This window comes from Lipotes vexillifer, unplaced genomic scaffold, assembly GCF_000442215.2.
Source record: "Lipotes vexillifer unplaced genomic scaffold, Lipotes_vexillifer_v1.1 scaffold454, whole genome shotgun sequence".
Taxonomy (NCBI): domain Eukaryota; kingdom Metazoa; phylum Chordata; class Mammalia; order Artiodactyla; family Lipotidae; genus Lipotes; species Lipotes vexillifer.
In genome coordinates this window covers 1,503,835-1,505,907 of record NW_006779481.1, presented here as the reverse complement: position 1 = coordinate 1,505,907, position 2,073 = coordinate 1,503,835, and the positions used below count along the sequence as shown (strand labels likewise).

At 40.5% G+C, this 2,073-nt stretch overlaps 1 protein-coding gene across 1 annotated transcript in view; it reads left to right on the top strand.

Annotated features, from left to right (window-relative positions):
• The window catches only part of ABCB11 (ATP binding cassette subfamily B member 11), a 95,806-nt gene that overhangs the window by 10,073 nt on the left and 83,660 nt on the right, over positions 1-2,073 (top strand). Inside the window, exon 3 of the mRNA XM_007452617.1 lies at positions 587-608. Within this exon, the coding sequence (XP_007452679.1) occupies positions 587-608 (22 nt within the window). The remainder of the gene's footprint in view (positions 1-586; positions 609-2,073) is intronic.

The window sequence follows — 2,073 nt, the reverse complement described above, 5'->3', positions numbered from 1 at the left end:
TCCCTACACTCAGGACCCTGAGCGCCCACTTTCACCTCCTCCCCTCCATCTGCTCTGACCTATGCTGGGGAAAATAGTACGTGGCTCAATCCTATGGCTTCTACTGGCATGGGGGTGTCAATGATATCTTATTGTTTAGTTGATTTGTGGTCCGCATTTTAAGTAGACAAATTCTGATGTTTATAAAGAACCAAACAAGAAATAAATATTCATTTTATTTGGTAGTTCAAAAAATCAGACTTTCTTTAGCTAATTTAGAAATGTTGGTCTTTAGTTGACATCCAGAAGGTAAAAAGATTTCATTTTCTGGAGAAAAGTTAAGAAATGTAGTCAAGGCAGCAGTCCTGAATGTGAAAAAAATGTCATCTATAATATGGAGAGAGAGAGAGAGAGAGAGAGAGAGAGAGAGAGAGAGAGACGAGAGAGAGAGAGAGAGAGAGAGAGATGAAAAAGCAAATAATTATTTTGCATTATTCCATGAATAAAAGTAATTATAGAAATGTTTTTCCAGAGCAAAATTGTTAATGACTATGTTTCATTTTGTCATTATTATTAACTGCTTTATGTGTTGTTTTTATCCTGACAGATGACAATGATAAGAAATCAAAGTAAGTGACTATGCATCACATCTTCAAAATAATTTCCTAATATTCCCATAAAAGGCACAAAGCAGAAGCAATATTTTTACACACATTGCACTGCCTACAAAATGGTATATATAATCCATTCTTTTTCTCTTTAAAACATTACTATAATTTGATTTCAAAAACCTTTGGGAATATTCCTTCTGGATTAGGTCCAAATCTCCCTTGTATGTCCAGGAACCCCACAGAATTTCTGACCTAAATGAGCAGAGGAAAAATTGGACAAGTATGATTTCATGGGCACAGAGAAGAAAGCCCAATTCTTCCCAAAAGCAAATAGTAGAAACCTAAAATGTAATTATTAGATGTTTCTCTTTAAGAGTTTAAATTCTCTTATAAAACAAATGCCACTTAATCATACTCGGCATGAGGGCAGGATTAAAGGAGTCTAATTTGGAAAACAAGGAGGTACCAGCTAAGTTTCTGAAATAGAGGTGGTGGAAAGGGAGAGATTGAAGGTATTTAAGACATTTTAAGTAATTCATGGCAGAGGGAGGTGGTAGTTGTGGTAACATTAGCTTTGGACTTGGAAGGTAGGGTCAGCTGGGTGCAGAAGAAGCATTCTTTCTCACTGGGTGGGAAAGAGATGGAAAAGGGCATGGATGCAGATGAATGAGCTGCAATGAGGATGAGCAGAAAAGCTGAGTGAGTGCTTTGGTTTTTCGAGGATACGAACCTTTCTCCTGATAAGTGTGGTAACGTAGGATGAGAAGATGACAGTGAAAATTTGGTAAAGCTGCTGAGGCGAATGGGAACAATCTGTAGAGGGATGAAATACAGTGCTGTGGGTTGAGCTGAGGTTGGAGACCATACTCATTCATTCATTCATTTCACAAATATTAATTGAGGATCTACTGGGCTTAGGTGCTGAGGATATAGAAAAGAACAAAGTAGGCAAAAATCTCTGTCCTTGAGGAACTCACAGGCCCTTGAAGAGCTCCCTCCCTTAATGAAGGATACATAATAAACACTATAAATAAATAAAATATATAGCATGGGAGCTAGTGATAATTTATCACTCCCTTTCTAAGAAGAAATAAGTAGACAAGGAAATGGAGATTTGAAATGATGTAGGGGAGAGTTGAAACTTTAAAGATTTTGGCCATGGAAGGTTCCATTGAGAAGGTGACTTTGGAGAGAAGGTATGAAGGAGGTGAGGGAGTTGACCATGCAGATATCTGAAGAAAGAACATTTTGGTGAGAGGAAGTAGCAAGTGCAAACACCCAGAGGTGGGAACAAATTTGGCATGGAGGGCTTCCCTGGTGGCGCAGTGGTTGAGAGTCCGCCTGCCGATGCAGGAGACACGGGTTCGTGCCCCGGTCCGGGAAGATCCCACATGCCACGGAGCGGCTGGGCCCGTGAGCCGTGGCCGCTGAGCCTGCGCGTCCGGAGCCTGTGCTCCGCAACGGGAGAGGACACAGCAGTGAG